General features: G+C 42.9%; 1 protein-coding gene across 6 annotated transcripts in view; it reads left to right on the top strand.

Moving 5' to 3' along the window:
- The window catches only part of chek2 (checkpoint kinase 2), a 96,220-nt gene that overhangs the window by 20,177 nt on the left and 57,573 nt on the right, over window positions 1–18,470 (top strand). For all 6 annotated transcript variants that reach the window (XR_011883675.1, XM_072247579.1, XM_072247576.1 and 3 more), the window contains one exon: window positions 6,893–6,992. Coding sequence is in view for 5 of the 6 variants with exons in the window: in XM_072247579.1 (XP_072103680.1) it covers window positions 6,893–6,992 (100 nt within the window). In the remaining variant the exon portion in view is untranslated. The remainder of the gene's footprint in view (window positions 1–6,892; window positions 6,993–18,470) is intronic.

Consider the following 18,470-nt stretch of genomic DNA (forward strand, 5'->3'; position numbering starts at 1 on the left):
CCATTAGATTCCCCCTTCTCCAGCCTTGACTCTTTCACTAATCAATTTCCCAACTGTCTATTTCACACCTCTCCCTCCTGTTTTCACCTATCGCCTTCTGTTTCTCCTTACCCTCCCCCAACTTTTTAAATCTACTCATCTTTTTTCTGCAGTCCTGCTGAAGGGTCTTGGCCTGAAATGTCAACTGTACTCTTTTCCATAGATGTTACCTGACCTGCTGAGTTCCTCCAGCGGTTTGTGTGTGTTGTCAGGTATGATGTTGTGGCCATCACTGAATCATGGCTGAAGGATGGTTATAGTTGGGAGCTGAATGTCCAAGGTTACATGTTGTATCAGAGGGATAGGAAGGTAGGCAGAGGGGGTGGTGTGGCTCTGCTGGTAAAGAATGGCATCAAATCAGTAGAAAGATGTGATATAGGATTGGAAGATGTTGAATCCTTGTGGGTTGAGTTAAGAAATTGCAAGGGTAAAAGGACACATATAGCAGTTATATACAGGCCTCTCAAAAGTAGAAGGGATGTGGACCACAGATGACGACAGGTGATAGAAAAGGTGTGTCCAAAGGGCAATGTTATGGTCGTTATGGGAGTTTTTAACATGCAGGTTGTTTGGGAAAATCAGGTTGGTAATGGATCTAAAGAGAGTGAGTTTGTTGAATGTCTTTGAGACTTTTTAGAGCAGTTTGTCATTGGGTCTGCTAGGGGATCAGCTATACTGGATTGGGTGTTAATGTAATGAACTGGAGGTGATTAGGGAGCTTAAGGTAAAAGAACCCTAGGAGATAGTAATGACAATATGATTGAGTTCAACTTGAATTTTGATAGGGAGGAAGTAAAGTCTGACGTAGCAGTATTTCAGTGGAGTGAAAGGAATTACAGTGGTATGAGGGAGGTGTTGGCCAAAGTAAGTTGGAGGGAGAAGTTGGCAGGAAAGACAGCAGAGCAGCAGTGGCTTGAGTTTCTGGGACAAATGAGGAAGATGCAGGACAGATATATTCCAAAAGTGAAGAAACACTCGAATGGCAAAATAGTACAACCATAGCTGACATGGGAAGTCAAAACTAATGTAAAAGCAAAAGACTGGGCGTACAACAAAACAAAAATTAGTGGGAAGACAGAGGATTGTGTAGCTTTTAAGGCCCTACAGAGAGCAACTAAAAGAAACATTACGAGGGATGAAATATGGAAGCTAGCTAGCAAACATTATCAAAGTGGATAGTAAAAGCTTTTTCAGGTATGCAAAAGATAAAGGAGAGATGGGAATGGATATAGGACCACTAGAAAATGAGGTTAGAGAAATAATAACGGGGGCCAAGGAGATGGCAGATGAACTAAATGAGTATTTTGCAGCAGAAAGGAAATTATAGACCAGTTAGCTTGACCTCAGAGGTTGAGAAGATGTTAGAGTCAATTGTTAAGGATGAGGTTGTGGAGACACAGGACAAGATGGGACAAAGTCAGCATGGTTTCCTTAAGGGAAAATCTTGCCTGATGAACCTGTTGGAATTATTTGAGGAGGTTATAAGTAGGATGAATAAAGAGGGTGCAGTGGATGTTGTATATTTGGACTTTCAGAGAGCCTTTGACAAGGTGTCACACATAAGGGTGCTTACCAAGTTGAGAGCCCGTGGTATTACAGGAAAGTTACTGGCATGGTTAGAGCATTAGCTACTTGCTAGGAGGCAGTGAGTGAGAATAAAAGGACCCTTTCTGGTTGGCTGCCAGTGACTAATGGTGTTCCGCATGGATTAATGTTGGGACCGCTTCTTTTTACGCTGTAGATCAATGATTTTGCTGATAGAATAGATGGTGTTGTTGCTAAGTTTGCAGGTGATACAAAGATTGGTAGAGTTGATGAAACTTGCTCCCAGTTAGTCTTTACAGTGCCTCCTGAGAGATGTGGCAGGGGGCCACGTCTCATGTGAGAGACGTGGCTCTCATGTGATGTGCCTCTCATGTGAGATGTGGCAGTCTTGGGGGAGCTCCCCTCTCCCGCAGAAGTGCATGCGGCTGGGCGATCTGGGAGACCATGTAAGGAATCTGGAGCAGCAGCTGGATGACCTTCGGCTCGCACGGGAGAATAAGGCAGTCATAGATGAGAGCTACAGGGTGGTAGTCACACCTAGGCTGCCAGAAGCAGGTCGTTGGGTGACAGTCAGAGGGGGGAAAGTGAAGGTGAGTAGTCAGGTAGTGCAGAGCACCCCTGTAGCCATTCCCCCGAATAATAAGTTTACCATCCTGGATACTGTTGGTGGGGACGACTGACCAGGTATGAACCACAGTGGCAGGGCCTCTGTGAGTCTGACCCTGTGGTGCAGAAGGGTGGGACGGAGAAAAGGAGAGCTGTCGTCATTAGAGACTCTATATAGTCAGGGGAGCAGACCGGAGATTTTGTGGACTTGAGAAGGACACCCGCATGGTTTGTTGCCTCCCAGGTGCCGGGGTCCGGGATGTCTCTGATCGGGTGCACGACATCCTGGTACGAGAGGGAAAGCAACCAGAAGTCGTGATACATGTTGGCACCAACGACATAGGCAAGAAGAGGGATGAGGTCCTGAAGTGAGAGTTTCGGCAACTAGGCAGAAGGCTGAAGAACAGGACCTCAAGGGTGGCGTTCTCAGGATTGCTGCCAGTGCTACGTGATACTGATGGTAAGAATTGGAGGAGATGGTAGTTGGATGTGTGGCTGAGGAGTTGGTGTAGGGAGCAGGGTTTTAGATTTTTGGATCATTGGGATCTCTTCTGGGGAAGGTGGGACCTGTACAGATTGGATGAGTTGCACCTGAACTCGAGGGGGAGCAATATCCTTGCAGGTAGGTTTGCTAGCATGGTTCGGAAGGGTTTAAACTAATTTGCAAGGGGGATGGGACCCAGAGCGATAGAGCAGTAAAAGAAGTGCACCGAGTAAAGCCAGATCTAACATACAGAGAGGCTTTGAGGAATAAAGGGTGTAAATATAGGAAAGTAGAAGGGCTAAAGTGCGTGTACTTCCATGCAGGAAGCATCAGCAACAAAGGTGATGAACTGAGAGCTTGGATACATACATGGAATTATGATGTAGTGGCCATTACAGAGACTTGGCTGGCACCAGAGCAGGAATGGATTCTCAATATCCCTGGATTTCAGTGCTTTAAAAGGGATAGAGAGGGGAAAAAGGGGAGGAGGGGTGGCATTACTGGTTAGGGATACTATTACAGCTACAGAAAGGGTGGGTAATGCAGCAGGGTCCTCTTTTGAGTCAGTATGGGTGGAAGTCAGGAACAGGAAGGGAGCAGTTACTCTATTGGGAGCATTCTATAGGCTCCCTGGTAGCAGCAGAGATACAGAGGAGCAGATTGGGAGGCAGATTTTGGAAAGGTGACTTTAACTTCCCTAATATTGATTGACACCTGATTAGTTCCAAGGGTTTAGATGGGGCAGAGTTTGTTAAGTGTGTCCAGGATGGATTCCTGTCACAGTATGTTGACAGGCCGACTAGGGGGAATGCCATACTAGATCTAGTGTTAGGTAACAAACCGGGTCAGGTCACAGATCTCTCAGTGGGTGAACATCTGGGGGACAGAGACCACTGCTCCCTGGCTTTCAGCATTATCATGGAAAAAGGATAGAATCAGACCAGGAAAATTTTTAATCGGGGAAGGGCAAATTATGAGGCTATAAGGCTGGAACTTGCGGGTGTGAATTGGGATGATGTTTTTGCAGGGAAATGTACTATGGACATGTGGTCAATGTTTAGAGATCTCTTGCAGGATGTTAGGGATAAATTTGTCCTGGTGAGGAAGATAAAGAATGGTAGGGTGAAGGAACCACGGGTAACAACTGAGGTGGAAAATCTAGTCAGGTGGAAGAAGGCAGCATAAGTGAGGTTTAGGAAGCAAGGATCAGATGGGTCTATTGAGGAATATACGGTAGCAAGAAAGGAGTTTAAAAAGGGGTTGAGAAGAGCAAAAAGGGGGTATGAGAAGGCCTTGGCGAGTAGGGTAAAGGAAAACCCCAAGGCATTCTTCAATTATGTGAAGAACAAAATGATGACAGGAGTGAAGGTAGGACCGATTAGAGATAAAGGTGGGAAGATGTGCCTGGAGGCTGTGGAAGTGAGCGAGGTCCTCACTGAATACTTCTCCTCGGTATTCACCAATGAGAGGGAACTTGATGATGGTGAGGACAATGTGAGTGAGGTTGATGTTCTGGAGCATGTTGATATTAAGGCAGAGGAGGTGTTGAAGTTATTAAAATACATTAGGACGGATAAGTCCCCAGGGCCTGACGGAATATTCCCAAAGCTGCTCCAGGAGGCGAGGGAAGAGATTGCTGAGCCCCTGGCTAGGATCATTATGTCTTTGTTGTCTACGGGAATGGTACTGGAGGATTAGAGGGAGGCGAATGTTTGCCCCTTGTTCAAAAAAGGTAGAAGGGATAGTCCGGGTAATTATAGACCAGTGAACCTTACAGAAAGCTGTTGGAAAAGATTCTCAGAGATAGGATCTGTGGGCATTTAGAGAATCATGGTCTGATCAGGGACAGTCAACATGGCTTTGTGAAGGGCAGATAGTGTCTAACAAGCCTGATAGAGTTCTTTGAGGAGGTGACCAGGCATATAGATGAGGGTAGTGCAGTGGATGTGATCTATGTGGATTTTAGTAAGGCATTTGACAAGGTTCCACACAGTACACTTATTCAGAAAGTCAGAAGGCATAGGATTCAGGGAAGTTTAGCCAGGTGGATTCAGAATTGGCTTGCCTGCAGAAGGCAGAGGGTCGTGGTGGAGGGAGTACATTCGGATTGGAGGATTGTGACTAGTGGTCTCCCACAAGGATCGGTTCTGGGACCTCTACTTTTCGTGTTTTTTATTAACGACCTGAATGTCGGGGTAGAAGGGTGGGTTTGCAAGTTTGCAGACAATACAAAGGTTGGTGGTGTTGTAGATAGTGTGGAGGATTGTCGAAGATTGCAGAGAGACATTGATAGGTTGCAGAAGCAGGCTGAGAAGTGGCAGATGGAGTTCAACCTGGAGAAGTGTGAGGTGGTACACTTTGGAAGGACAAACTCCAAGGCAGAGTACAAAGTAAATGGCAGGATACTTGGTAGTGTGGAGGAGCAGAGGGATCTCGGGGTACATGTCCACAAATCGCTGAAAGTTGCCTCACAGGTAGATAAGGTAGTTAAAGCTTATGGGGTGTTAGCTTTCATAAGTCGAAGGATAGAGTTTAAGAGTCGCAAGGTAATGATGCAGATCTATAAAACTCTGGTTAGGCCACACTTAGAGTACTGTGTCCAGTTCTGGCCGCCTCACTATAGGAAGGGTGTGGAAGCATTGGAAAGGGTACAGAGGAGATTTACCAGGATGCTGCCTGGTTTAGAGAGCATGGATTATGATCAGAGATTAAGGAAGCTAGGGCTTTACTCTTTGGAGAGAAGGGGGATGAGAGGAGACATGATAGAGTTATACAAGATATTAAGAGGAATAGATAGAGTAGATAGCCAGCGCCTCTTCCCCAGGGTACCACTGCTAAATACAAGGGGACATGGCTTTAAGGTAAGGGGTGGAAAGTTCAAGGAGGATATTAGAAGAAGTTTTTTACTCAGAGAGTGGTTGGTGCGTGGAATGCACTGCCTGAGTCAGTGGTGGAGGCAGATACACTAGTGAAATTTAAGAGACTACTAGACAGGTATTTGGAGGAATTTAAGATGGGGGCTTATATAGGAGGCAGGTTTGAGGGTCGGCACAACAGTGTGGGCTGAAGGGCCTGTACTGTTCTATATTCTAAACGAGTAGTGTGCAGAAGGACCTAGACAGATTAGTGGAATGGGCAAGAAAGTGGCAAATGAAATACAATGTTGGAAAATGCATGGTGATGTACTTTGGTAGTAGAAATAAATGTACAGACTATTTTCTAAACCGGGAGAAAATCCAAAAAATCTGAGATGCGAAGGAACTTGGGAGATTTTGGGCAGAACACCCTAAAGAATAACTTGCAGGTTGAGTCGGTGGTGAGGAAGGCAAATGCAATGTTAGCATTCATTTCAAGAGGTGTAGAATACAAGATCAAGGATCTGATGCTGAGGCTTTATGAGGCACTAGTGAGGCCTCACCTTGTTTTGTGAAGAGTTTTGGGCTCCTCAAAGAAGATAAGATGTGCTGACATTGGAGAGGGTTCGGAGGAGGTTCACAAGGGAGTGAAAGGGTTATCATACAAGGAACATTTGATGGCTCTGGGCCTGTATTCACTGGAATTTGGAAGGTTTGTGGGGGGGGATCTCATCGAAACCTTGCGAATGTTGGAAGGCCTAGGCAGAGAGGATGTGGAAAGAATGTTTCCCATGGTGGGGGAGTTTAGAATAAGCAGGCACAGCCTCAGGATAGAGGGGTGTTCATTTATAACAGAGATCTGGAGAAATTTTAGCCAGAGGGTAGTGAATTTGTGGAATTTATTACCACAGGCAGTTATGGAGGCCAGGTCGCTGGATGTATTTAAGGGTGAGCTTGATAAGTTCTTGACTGGACATGGCATCAAAGGTTACAGGGAGAAGGCCGAGGAGTGGGATTGAGGAGGGGGAAAAGGGATCAGCTGTGGTTGAATGGTGGAGCAGACTTGATGGGCCAAATGGCCTAATTCTGCTCCTGTGTCTTGTAGTCTTATGATCTTAAAAAATGGGCAGAACTATGTAATCATTGTTGCAATATGTTAATTCCCAGTTACAGCTTAGTTGATCTTAACAAAGGATCCACCAGACATTCTAATAACAGTTAAGTTGTTCAATCAGAATTTTATCCAAACTGCTTTTGCACTTCAATCCGAGATACTGCATTTGTGTGATTACATTGTGAGTTAAGGGTAATCTTGTCCTGTCAAAGCACAGGAACTCAAATTGATTCGGCTCTTTTCTTTAAGGATGGAAGGTGGAGAGCTTTTTGATCGAGTGGCTCGCTCAAAAGGACTGAAAGAAGAAACAGCCAAATTGCTCTTCTATCAGATGCTGCTTGCAGTCCAAGTATGTACCTATGATTTCTATTTTAATATGCCTTTTCAAACAGATGTGTTGCTAAGCTTCAGTAATTTAAAAGTTGACAAAAATTCTGATCAGGAATTTTTCCCCTTCCCCTTTCCACTCTTTCCCCACTCTTTCTCCTTCCCACTGCATGGAAAATGTGAAGTGGAAGATCATTTTTGAAGTGTATAAAATGCAATTCAGATTAAATCTCGTCTCTGCACACTTGTAAAGAAAGGTTTTTTGTGCAGTAGTTGTCTTTGGAACAGAGGAAGTAGCTGAAGGTTGAATCATGGTGCATAGAAGACCTGAGTAGGGCAAACAGTAAAGTTCAATTTCCTATAGCAGAGAGGTCAGTAACCATGGTGGCCGGGAGGTGGCGGGGGTAGAACAGAATTAATGTGTACTGGACAGAAAGTTTAGAGCTACTTGTGGATAAAGAGTGGGAATGTGACATACATTGTTTGTAAAGTTGACCCGGTCAAAAATTCTCATTCATTTTAAGAACCTAGATATCCCTATGAAGTGCTCCATTTGGAAAGTTGTGAACAAGAACTAGCCTTTGGAGCTTCTTGGTCAGCATGGACACATTGAACTGAATGGCCTCATTCTGTATTTGAAATTTTTATGCTAAACAGAACTCATATTTTCAACATATCTTTTTGTTCAACATGTATGGAGAGCTTTCTTTTTAAAAAGCAAACAGTTTTCTTGTGGCTAGGATGAAAACCAGCAAATTTACCATGTCACTCTGGTGGCATCTATGAAAGCATTAACTACACTAGTAGTTTTCATATCTGGTAGATATGTACAGTAATCTGCAAAAGTCTTGGGCATCCTAGCTATGTACAGGTATTCCCTGCTTTTCGAAATTTTGCTTTATGCAGCTTTGCTTTTATTAAAGACCTACATTAGTACCTGTTTTCACTAACCGAAGGAAATCCGAAGAGGATTTTCGCTTTTATAAAAAAAGGCGAAAAGCGAAAATAATGTTCAGCATTTGTTTTGCAGTGAGCCGTTATAAAGGTAGCGTGCACCCTGAGCAGCGAGAGTGGCGCCACCAAGCTCCTTCCCCGGGAAATACACTCAGCAACTCAACTTCAGGCTGCCATAGCTTTGAACTGTGTCTGTGAGCATCTGTGCTTTATCTCAATTTATTTTATGCATCCGTTGGCAAGATGTGTCCTAAGGTATCAGAAAAGCCTAAGAGAGCTCGTAGGGTGTTAAGCTTAGCGTAAAACTGGACGTAATTAAACGTTTCAATCATGGTGAGCGAAATAAAGACATTGTGCGTGCGTTGAACTTGCCTGCGTCCACCATTCGTACTATTTACACGCAGAGAGAAAGAATCTTGAAAGCTGCCGATGTTACTATTGGTTCTGCTAGTAGCAAAGTAGTCTCTCTTAGTTAGCATCCAGTAACGGATAAAATGGAAAGTCTATTGCTTGAGTGGATTGATCATTACCTTGGCATAATGGATGAGCATTAATTTTGTTAGCAAATATTACAAGAGTCATGCTTGGAAAAAAAAAAGTCACTGGCTGAGGTTTTAGACTGTGAGATGTTGATGATAAGTTACAGAATGGATTACAAGTGGACTTGGAATTTCTTTCTTCATAAATGCCACTAAACCTGCATGGTGACCTGTCATCTATTGCGCAAGAAATCATGTTTTTAATCTGAATACATTTATCCTTAATATATCCTTAATATACATTTTAAGCTTGTCATAGATTGAATTTCCATTGATACTTGTTTTTAACTTTTTACAAAAGAGAATCTCTTCACTAACTTTTCCATTTTTGATTAGGCATACATATACCATTAGCAATGCCTCATTGTCTTGTTTTGACTCATCCAGTTGTTTCCCAAATTCTGTTTTTGTAGCCCTGTGCATGGCTGGTACTCAATATCGTCACTTATTTTGTCAACATGATGAACTACAAAGTTGTTAGAGTAATTGATTTCAAAATACTGACATCCATTTTGCGAACAGAGGGGTGAGGACTTCTGATACAGCAGGCATTATTAACTTTCACCAATTGTATGCAATTTTCCAGACTTTCCTATCATTTTGGAAATGTTATAAGAAGGAATGAGACCACTATTAAGGTCATGTTTAGCTTTCTTGGCAAATGACTTGTGTGCAACGCTTTTCAAATGCTTCTTTCATCTTCTGAAATTGAGTAATACCATAAATAGCCTTTTCAGGGTGTTTTACGGAACTGTTCCTGCAAACTTGATAGTTTCATGGTTTCATTAGACAGTACAATATTATAAATGAGACACATGGGGCATTGCTGATCTGACGGGAACGGAATAAAACCATACGCCAGGTATGTAACATTGTATTGATGCACTTTCTGTTTCTGTTTCTTAGCAGGATTAGAATTCAAGGCTTCATTCCCTTCAGACTTAAAGAGATCATGCCATATGTTCGGGGTGTTGCTTGTTACCCCCCCCCCCATGCCCAAAGAATCTTGTATGCCCCCAATGGCTTCTATTTGCCCTAATGCCCCCATTGGGAATCACTGTTCTAGAACCATAGAACACTACAGCACAGAAAACAGGCTATTCGGCCCTTCTAGTCTGTTCTGAAACTTTATTCTGCTAGTCCCATTGACCTGCACCCAGTCCATAACCCTCCAGACCTCTCCCATCCATGTATCTATCCAATTTATTCTTAAAACTTAAGAGTGAGCCCGCATTTACCACGTCAGATGGCAGCCCGTTCCACACTCCCATCACTCTGAGCTTTCCCCTTTCACCCTAAAGCCATGTCCTCTCATATTTATCTCTCCTAATCTAAGTGGAAAGAGCCTACTCGCATTTACCCTGTCTATACCCCTCATAATTTTGTAAACCTCTATCAAATCCCCCCTCATTCTCCTATGTTCCAAGGAATAAAGTCCTAACCTGTTCAATCTTGCCCTGTAGCTCAACTCCTGAAGAGCCGGCAACATCCTAGTAAATCTTCTCTGCACTCTTTCAATCTTACTGATTTCCTTCCTATAGTTAGGTGACCAGAACTGCACACAATACAGGTTTCCCCCGCCATCCGAAGGTAGGACATTCCTATGAAACGGTTCATAAGCCGGAATGTCGTAAAGTGAAGAAGCAATTACCATTTATTTATATGGGAAAAATTTGTGAGCATTCGCAGACCCAAAAAAATAACCTACAAATTCATGCCAAATAACACATAAAACCTAAAATAACAGTAACATATAGTAAAAGCAGGAATGATATGATAAATACACAGCCTACATTAAGTAGAAATACTTTTCTGCAATCATTGCACTGTCCACTGTAACGAAAATCTCACGCAAGCGCTCTCGGCAGAAACACTCGGCGCAAGTGCTATCGGCAGAAACACTCTCTCCAGTAACCCTTAAGCTATGAAGCTACCAACTCATACCAAATAACACAAAAATACACAGCCTCTGTAAAGTAGAAATAATGTATGTACAGTGTAGTATTACTTACCAGAATTGAGAACACAATGAGCAGACTGATGACGGTGTGTTAGGCTGAGTTGTCAGAGGTTGGGGTGGTGGGACACTGGGGTGTCATCTCATTGTCGTCTGTTTCCATCAGGTCAGGCAGGTCATCTTCTTCTATGTCTGCCTGCCTCGATGTCAAAGATCGAGGTTCGTCGTCTGTTGTGGCTGATATGGAAGGCTTGAAAAACGACAGTATGCTTGACTAGCTAGCCTTGCGCATTTTTCTATCATACAGTTCTTTGTAAGCACTCAAACCATCTTGCAAATATGCCCTAAACCGACGTACCCTTTCAAAATTACTTTTCTGCAATCATTGTTGTCAATTGCGGCGAAAATCTCACGCAGTTGCTTCACGTTCAGTTCCTGGACGACTTCGCTTTTGGTCCGTTCGCTACTGCATTCAGTTTCAGTTGTTATCCTTTCCTCTTCCAATTGCATTAGCTCTTCATTTATCAGTTCTTGGTCATGGGATGCCAAAACCTCTTCAACATCATCTTCGTCAACTTCCACAAGCCAAACTCACTTTGTCCTTACTTCGTTCACCACGATCAAAATGCTTAATTATGTCTAGTTTTATGCTAAGTGTAACACCCTTACGAGCTCTTTTAGGCTTTTCCGATACCTTAGAACTCATCTTGCTAATGGTTGCTCAAAATAAATCGACATAAAGCACAGATGCTCACAGGCATGTGTTTAAGCAATGCCAGCTAGAATGCAGTTCCAGGGGAGGAGCTTGGCTGCTCGGAGCGCGCGCTGCCTTTCTCGTAACAGTGAAAACACCTTTTCTTGGCGAAAACAGGTAACTAATGTAGGTCTTTTGTAACAGTGAGGTGTCGTAAAGCGAACGTCTGAAAAACAGGGGACACCTGTACTCCAAATTTGGCCTCACCAATGTCTTATACAACCCCAAGTTCTTTATTTCCTAAAGTGAAGCTGGGAGATGTGTGAGTGAATCTAGTGTCAAACCATGTGCAGGGAGAAGAGGAAAATAAGAGAATGAAAGAATTTTCTTCTTAAAATTTGGCATGTTAAATATGTTCAGCAATACACAACCTGAAACAAGTCTTCCTTTTTAACTGTTAGCTTTCAGGGCAAGGGAAATTAATGCAAACGTTTAATAATTATCGCATTGTTAGATCATCGCAAGCATATTTGTCATATATATTTATATATGTATGGGACAGGTGGCAGAGGAGTGCGAGAGGCAGGAGGTGGCGGGTGCAGACACACCCAGCCCTGAGACACCAGGCAAAATCATTTGATTCCAAGCAATTGGTTTATTGATGATTACAGAATGTCTCTCTGGTGCTACCTGTTCCTCCTCCTCGCCCTTCCTCTTTTGTCAACCATGATTCCCCTCTCCTGAACCCTTTCCCACTCTCAGTCCACAATAGAGACACATATCAGGATCAGGTTTATCATCATTCGCATATGTCATGAATTTTTTTTGCAGCAACAGTGCAATGCATAAAATTACTACAGTACTGTGCAACAGTCTTAGACACATACAGTGCCTATAAAAATTATTCGCCCTCCTTCGAAGTTAGCCCTAAAAGAAATTTGGGGAACACTGGGTTAGAACCTCTTTTTTTAGCTTGCTGAATATGCAGTATATGGCACAAGTGTCTCTGAAGTTGCACAAAATCTCCTGAAATTGGGCAAAATTCTTTGCACTGTACTGCTGGCACAAAACAACAAATTTCACGTAATCTAGGACAGTGATAATAAACCTGAGTATAATTCAGTAAAGTCCATTAAAAGCACTGTGGTATTTCACAGACAGAATCGTGCCAGATTAGCAACACACATAAAATGCTGGAGTACAGTTGATACTTCAGGCCAAGACCCTGCAGCAGGACACCTGTACTCTTTTGTACTCTTTTCCATAAATGCTGCCTGGCCTGCTGAGATCCTCCAGCATTTTGTGTGTGCTGTTTAGGTTTCCAGCGTCTGCAATTTTCTTCTGTTTGAACTTTGGGAATTGACTGCAGAGCATGCAGCTGCTTCATTAGCATACCACTGGGGACAGCTGGCTCTGGGCTTTCCCTGTGACTGTACTGTTTCAGGGCACCTTCATTTGAGTCTGAGAAATGGAATGCTGTGGGTTGCCCTAGTCCTCTACAAGATACAGGCTGAAGGAGGGATCTGTGTTTACTGAATGCAGTTCTGGAATGGTCACAATCAGAGAAATGAAACCTACGTGAATCATTTTCTTGAAGGCTGACCACTTGGCGTTGAGGCTGGGACATGCTGTATTGCAGGCTGGAAGTATTAAGGCTGTGTCATATGACAGTTCTCACGCAATGTTCTTATTTACAATCCCCATGCAAAATGCTCTTCGTTTTACTGCATGAATGACAAAGACAAAGCCTAATGCCAAGGACTTCATTTTTCTCCTAGCAGGTGAGGAAAGGTGGACTGCGTGATTTGTGTAACAGATAACCAGGCAAATTTCATCAGAGCTAAGGTAAATTGTAGGCCAGTTTTCCAAAGGGAGCAATTTCACCCAGAGAACAAATGCCTACAGTTTTTTGCCTACTATTTTCCAACTGTTTATCATGACTCCTACTTCCTTTACTTCCATGAGGCTTCTTTCCTAAATTCAAGATTGCTTAATATCATTTCCTGTACACATATATAAAGGAGAACAAAATAACTGTTACTCCAGATTTGGTGCAGCACCAAAAAGAAATGGAATAATTTAAAAATCATAATAAATACATAAAACATTTTACCCACCACAATTCCTGCGGAGACATTGGATTGCATAGAACAGCGGTGTCAAACTCATTTTAGGTCACGTGCTGGATTGGGCAAAATGCGACTTCATGCGGGCCGGATCAGTTGTGCATGCACGCGTGCTCCCACAGCTTTTGTTGCTTTCGTTTTTTTCAATCTGCTCTCATGTGTCTCAGTCTCTGCTATATCTACAAAGTGTTTCACTTTACGAATTTTGTTTCTTATGAAGATTGCCTAGCAAGCATTATTTTTATGATTGGTATTAACTTACAGTCGTAGGCTTCAAGAAAGTTGTGATGAGAGAGAGAAAAAAACGATGCTATTTTGGCTAAGATTTTTTTGGGAGCCGCACCCTTTCCATTAATAAGCCATTTGAAATCGAACATTAGCAGACACCTAACGAAACAAATTGTAAATGTAGGCTACACAACTGCACCTAATTTTTATTAGCCTGCTTCCAGCAATCAAACTGAGACAATGAACACAGTTAGCCTCTAATTTTTATTGAAGTGATCATATTTACAATAATAGAATAGTCAGAAAATGAATGAATCACGATATTATGACACTCAATATTTCATAATGCATTTTGCTTACATGTCGCAGTGCATCGAACAGTGTCACTCATTTTTCACTTGCTGCTTCCAGACACCTGACATCTGTTGGCTTTAACCAGCCTGTCAACATCAGGGACCAGTTTCTGGGCAGTTGTGATTTTCATAATATTATTTAGATAATCTGTGTCAGCTGCGAGCGCAGTTTGGATTTGTTAATGTTCATTATGGAGAACGCCTGCTCACAGAGATACGTTGTCCCGAACAGGCAAAGTCTGTCATCGGTCCCAGCTATTGATAGAACGAGTCCAGACCCACAGTCTCAAATTTATATTTCAAAGCCGAGTTACACTGAATTTTAATTAGTTCCATTTGGAGTGTTTTCGGCACATCTGATGCTGCATTGATGGCAAATGGCGAACAAAATAGTGGGAATTCCTTCTCGAGCTGAGTGAAGACTTGCAAACAATTCTGAAACTCACTTTTCAACCATGATATTTTGTCCTCGTACCTGTCCATGTTGTCATTATTCCCATTATTCCCACAGACTGCAAAGAGGGGAAATTAGCTGGGTTGCTCCGAGATAGTTGCATCTTCCAGAGGCCTAATTAATTTGAAAGGCACGAATGCTGTTGTAGTATTCCGTAACAAGTTTGTAGCGGCCTTGCATGTTAACATTAAGCACACTTAAGTGCTCTGTTATATCCACCAAAAATACAAGAACATGAAGCCAGTCCGGGTCAACCAACTCTGCCACTGGCTTCCCTTTCTCGTTCATGAATAGTCCAATTTCCGCCTGTAATTGAAAGAAATGTTTGAGCACAATCCCTCTGCTCAACCAGCGGACTTCAGTGTGGTAGGGTAGGCCATATCCAGTATTCCTTTCAGCCAAAAGCGTGTCAGATTGCCGATGGTTGAGTCCCTTGGCTGTAATAAAATTAACATAGTCATAGTCACAGTCATACTTTATTGACCCCGAGGGAAATTGATTTTCGTTACAGTTGCCCCAACCAAGAATAGAGTATAAATATATCAATATAAAACCATAAATGATTAAATAGTAATATGTAAATTATGCCAGGAAATAAGTCCTGTTTTGATTATTACATCAATGACATTGTCCATTTTCAAGCTCCTGCTACAAAATGCCTCTTGGTGTATAATACAATGAAAATTCCAGAATTCCTACCCTGGATTCTCTTTCTGAACTTTCACTCTGAGTTTCGCAACAGCACCTGCCTTTTTCCCGACCATGGACAGTGGGCCATCTGTTGCCACGCTAACAGCGTGACTCCAGTCAACCCCCAGTCTGTCCAAGGCCTCGATGAGGCTGGAGAAAACATCGTTCGCTGTTGTGGTGTTTGTTGATTCTCTCTGCCACAGTATTTCTTGACAAGCTGATTCCCCCTCTGAGTATGGTTTCAACACAGCAGCTATTTTGTTGGCAATAATATAGCTGGCCTTGACAGCTCCATCATGAGTCTCTCGACTTTTGGTGAACACTGACTGCTGTTTTTTCCCCAGAGCTGCTTCAGGTTCATTTACCTTTTGCGTTCTGAGCCGTCCTGTGTATTTGTCATATCTTTCTCAGTGTGACGTCTCATAGTGTCGTTTGATATTGTACTCTTTTGCCACAGCCACTTGTTGCGAGCATATCAGACACACAGGTTTGCCGTTGACCTCACAGAAGAAAAAAACGATCTTTCCAATTATCGTTGAATATCTGAGCTGTTTTTCTTTTCTTGGAAAGCATTTTGAACCAAGGCAGCAAACAGTCTCAGCCTTGGTACAGGTGTTACTTACCTAAGTACTCTGTGTGTTTATACTGTGTCTGACGACGTAAATGGGGCCCTAGTGGTCTTCAGTACAGGGTGGTAGGTGCTTACGCACAGCGGGTGGTTAACTGCCACCTATTGTTTTCTAAGTACACACAACAAACTGCCGGCGCAGCAGGCGGCACAGACGGTGGTGGGAGAGAGAGCAGCTGCCGTACAGATACATAATAAATGGTCGCGAACTTACTTCTTTTCCCCCCAAATCATCCAGGTAGTTTGACACCCCTGGCATAGAATAAGAGGGTTTAAAAGAAGCGAGTAAGTGCATTTTGTACATTTTAAATGCCACAATTCCTGAAACAAATTAGATTACGTATAATTAGGCACTTGGCAAGATCCAATAAAAAGAAGTTGTGTTGAAACAGATTGGCTATTATGTGAGTGGGCCAGTGTTAGAGTGGGAATTCAAGGCAATGACTCAGGAAGGTAGTCACCCATTGCTTTACAAAAGGCAGGTACCTTGGTAACTGTTAGGAGAGTGCAGAGAAGTGGGCAGTCACTACAGAGTACCCCTGTGGTCGTTCACCACAATAATAAGTATTCTGCTTTGGGCACTTTTGAAGGGGACGACCTACCGGGGAGCTGCATGACCGGGTCTCTGGCAATGTGGTTCAGAAGGGAAGTAGAGGAGAAGAGGACTGCAATGGTGATAGGGAATGCCATAGTTAGAGGAGTAGACCCGATAGAGACCCAGATGCTATGTTGCCTTCCAGGTGCCGGGGTCAGGAATGTCTCAGATCAGGCCCACAACATTCTGAAAGGGGAGGGTGAGCAGCCTGAAGTCTTGGTACATATAACATAGGTAGGAAAAGGTAGGAGGTCCTGAAGAGAGAATTTAGGGAGCTAGTTAGAAAGCTGTAAAGCAGGACCTCCAGTGTCGTTATCTCTGGATTGCTGCCCTCACCACATGCCAGAGAGGGTAAGAATAGGATGGTTTGGCAGGTGAATGCATTGCTGAGGAAATGGTGCAGGGGGAATAAGTTCAGGTTTATGGATCATTGGGATCTCTTCTGGGGAAAATATGCCCTGTACAAGCGAGATGGTTACATTTTAACCAGAGGGAGGCCAATATCCTTGCAGGGATGTTTGCTAGAATTCTTGGGGAGAGTTTAAACTAGTTTGACTTGGGGATGGGAACAGGAGTAATAGGGCTGAGGATAGGGCAGTTGGTATTCAAGCAGTGGCAGTGTGTCGTGAGACTGTCAGGAAGGACTGGCGAATGATAAGGCAAAATTGCAGTCAGTGGGATGAATGGCAGTGTAACAAGGGGACAAAATCAAAAAGGGTGATGAATACAGGATTTGAGGTGTTGCACGCACTATATGCTTAAGGTAGATGACGTAGCACAGTTAGAAATTGGCAGGTATGACATTACTGAGTCATGACTGAAAGAAGATTATAATTGTGAGCTTAATGTCCAAGGATACACATTATATTGAAAGGCAGGCAGGTAGGCAGAGGGGGTGTGGTGGCTCTGTTGGCTAAAAAATGAAATCAAATCCTTAGAAAGTGGTGACATAGGGTCGGAGGGTGTTGAATCATTGTAGATACAGCCAAGGAATTGCATGGGGAAAAAGACCCTGATTGGAGTTGTAGACATCCTTACAGATGGGGGGGTCTGTATATAAGTTACAACGGGAAATAGAAAAGGCATGTCAAAAGGACAATGTTACAATAGTCAAGGGGGGATTTCAATATGCAGGTAGATTGGGAGAATCAGGTTGGTGCTGTATCCCAAGAGGGGGAATTTGTAGAATGCCTATAAGATTTTTTTAAAATTTTTTTTTAAGTAGTTTGTGGTTGAGTCCACTATGGGATCAGCTGTTTTGGTTCGGGTGTTGTGCAATGAGCCAGATTTGATTAGGAAGCGTAAGGCAAAGGAACCCATAGGGGCCAGTGATGACAATATGATAGAATTCATCCTGCAGTTTGAGAGGGAAAAACTAAAGTCAAATATATCAGTATTACAGGGAAAGGGAGTTAGAGCTATGAGAAAGGAGTTGATTGGAAGGGAATACTAGCAGGGATGATGGCAGTGCATTAAAGGCTGGAGTTTCTGAGAGCATTTTGGAAGGCTGGGGATAGATGCATCTCAAAGAAAAAGTATTCTGAAGCCAGGATGAGGCAACCTTGGCTGACAAGGGAAGTCAAGGGCAACATAGAGGGAACAAATATAAGTAGGAAGCTGGAGGATTGGTAAGCTTTTAAAAACCAATGGCAACTGAAAAACCATAAGGAGGGAAAAAATGAAATATGAAAGTAAGCTAGCCAATAATATCAAGAAGCTACCAAAAGTTTTTTCAGATACATAGTGTAAAAGAGAGGCGAGGGTGGATATCAGGTCTCTGGAAGATTATGCTGGAGAGGTCATAATGGGGGACAAGGAAATGGCGGACGAACTGAATAAGTATTTTGCATCAGTCACTAGCAGTTTGCTGGAAGTGCAAAAATGTCATGGCAGAAGTGAGTACATTTGCTATTACTCGGGAGAAGGAGCTTGGGGAACTAAAATGTCTGAAGATAAATAAGTCATCTGGACCCGTTGGACTATACCCCAGGGTTCTGAAAGAGGTAGCTGAAAAGATTGTGGAATCAATAGATTCTGGTATGCTTCGAAAGTACTGGAAAATTGCAAATGTTATTCCATGTTTCAAGAAGAGTGTAAGGCAGAAGAATCAGAATTGGGTTTAATATTACTGGCGTATGTTGTGAAATTTGTTAACTTAGCAGCAGCAGTACAATTCAGTGCATGATAATATAGAGAAGAAAAAGTAAATAATTTACAGTAATAGAGAAACATAGAAAGCCTACAATACAATACAGGCCCTTCAGCCCACAAAGCTGCACCAC

Source organism: Mobula birostris, chromosome 31 (assembly GCF_030028105.1).
Source record: "Mobula birostris isolate sMobBir1 chromosome 31, sMobBir1.hap1, whole genome shotgun sequence".
NCBI lineage: Eukaryota > Metazoa > Chordata > Chondrichthyes > Myliobatiformes > Myliobatidae > Mobula > Mobula birostris.